Genomic DNA, 2,277 nt, shown 5'->3' with positions numbered 1-2,277 from the left:
TATGACCAGTCCGTACAAAACAGTTCAATAAAACAACTGTCTTTGCATATATTCATTCATGAAACAAGTTGAAAATGAAACAAAAAAATCTATTTAGCAAGCAAGTTAATTATAACTTGATGTAATAATGTTCTACAAAGTTTTTTACCATTTAAAATTAAATGCAAATCAGTAAATATATACACTGGTAGCACTTGGTGTTTGTTCATGTGTCTCCTGATTGCAATTAGCTTAGTCAAACGGCACAACTGAGTCACAAACATTTGTGAGTGCACAACAAACTGTTGTTATCTTGTCAATGGTTGGCACACTATCACTATGACTGTGAAGATAGTCCATTGGAATAGTACTTTGCAGTATGGTGTATTTGTTGCGCACAAGTCCAATGACTCTCTCCACATGGATCCTTGTGTGAGCGATCTTTCTGGTAGTTTCCAGTTCTACAGGAGATAGTTGCCTAGTGAATGCCGGGATTTTTACTTCTGCACAGTTTAGTCCCACACTTTCTTGTATATCGAAACCTCGATCTGCAAGGACGATATCCCCAGGCAAAAGTTTGTGCAGTAAACCACAATCTTCTGTCACGTATTTGTCCGAAGCCCTGCCACCATAACCTTTCGATAAAAATGACACAGCTCCTTGGGGAGTTATTCCAATCAAAAACTTTGTGGTGTTGTGATGCTTATAATTGGACCATGTCTCAGATCTGGCAAGTAAGTCGGAAGGTCGCTCAATAAAAACCTCAAAGCAATCAATAATTATTGACACTTTCACGCCGAAATATTTGCGGAACTCCATAGGCATTGACAATTGAAGCTCTTCTCTATCAGGCCACAATTTGTCAATTATCTTGCTTCAATTTGATGTACATCACATTAATAGTGTCCAGGAACACTTTTGACACACAACTTTTTGAAATCTTGAATCTGTATGCTAAATCTTGCAAGCCTAGATTTAACCGAAGTTTCATCAGCACCAACATTACTTTCTCAAACTTTGTTAATGCACTATTTGCCCTTCTGGGTATACTGGTTTCCAAATAATTGAAGATGGTCATCAAGGTATCGTTGTCGAGTCCAGTATAATGTTTTGACTTGTCGTCAAGTGACTCTGGAGACAATATTGTACATTTCAGTTTCTCCTTCAAGTCCATGTTTTCACTTGTCAGTCTTTGTAGTTCAAACCTCATCATTTCAACTGTGACTGTTGGTTCATTACCTGGTTGGCTTGGTTGATCCTCTGGGACTTTCAGGAATGTCAACAGACTCCTCATTTAAACAATCACTTACAGCGGGGCTAGTGTTAGTCTTTTGTAAATCTAAAAGTGCCTCTGCAGCCTTAAACCTTTTCACCTTATGCCGTCTTTCCTTAACGCGTTGGTACCTTTTCTTGGAAGACTGCGGATCTGGAGTTGGGCAGCTGATGGGTTGCTCTGGTCCCATTTTCTGAGATGGCGCCCAGTCCGGGTTAGTGCTGTCATACAGATCTGCTTTCCTTCCTGTTAAAGAAATAATAAATTCATGTAGAATATATTTACAAAAATGCATAGAATTGAACTGCAAATACAATGAATAGAAAGATCTTTAGTTTCCTATTAAATATCAAATATATTTACTTGTATGAATGCTTTTAGAAATATTTTTACTTGTGCTACAAATTTATGCACTCGTGCAAATATAAAAAAAAAACTGTCATGCTTGTGAAATATATTTAATATCGAATAATTAGAAACCATTGCTTAGTGTATAGATTATTACTCTTCATACTTGTCCATGTAGCATAAAACATTTTTATTATCATTATTATTAGAACTAGTGAATAATTCATAATTTTGGCACACCACAATTCCGGCCTCCAGCCATTATGTATTATATAATTACCGTCATATTGGCACAGTGCTACATTTACTACCCATTTGATTGGAGGTGGGGATGGGGGTAGGTGTTTAATAAATAAAAGATGTCTAGCTATAATAAATATGCCTAGTATAAGTTGACTGTAAACAATCTAGACGTTATAAGGACCAATGCCAGCCAGTCATATACATGACCCAGTGTAACTGTTGTACGTACACATGTGTAGGCTAGCCTGACTGCACGCGTTCAAGACTGATAGTCGCACATAATCAGACACTGCCATTGAAATTGAATACACAATTGTATGTACATTTAACTGTTAGTCAACAACTAGATCATTCGTATGATGCATATAAGAATTAGAAACGAACCTATCATTTTGTGTAAAATTAGTTACCTGTGATGAAATGGTCAGAACACA

The 2,277-nt window shown here is 36.7% G+C and overlaps 1 protein-coding gene across 1 annotated transcript; it reads right to left on the bottom strand.

Annotated features, from left to right (window-relative positions):
- Window positions 1-231: 231 nt before the first annotated feature.
- On the bottom strand, window positions 232-804 carry LOC117340503. The gene has a single exon (XM_033902263.1). The coding sequence runs from the start codon at window positions 802-804 to the stop codon at window positions 232-234; it is 573 nt and encodes a 190-aa protein (XP_033758154.1).
- Between the last annotated feature and the right edge of the window lie 1,473 nt (window positions 805-2,277).

Source organism: Pecten maximus, chromosome 13 (genome assembly GCF_902652985.1).
Source record: "Pecten maximus chromosome 13, xPecMax1.1, whole genome shotgun sequence".
NCBI classification, from domain to species: domain Eukaryota; kingdom Metazoa; phylum Mollusca; class Bivalvia; order Pectinida; family Pectinidae; genus Pecten; species Pecten maximus.
Note: the sequence above shows the minus strand (reverse complement) of the source record. Positions and strands in the feature narration are given on the sequence as shown.

What these genes read in the sequence shown, in the direction of transcription:
- LOC117340503 (XM_033902263.1), bottom strand. Translation starts at nt 804, where the DNA reads ATGCCTATGGAGTTCCGCAAATATTTCGGCGTGAAAGTGTCAATAATT.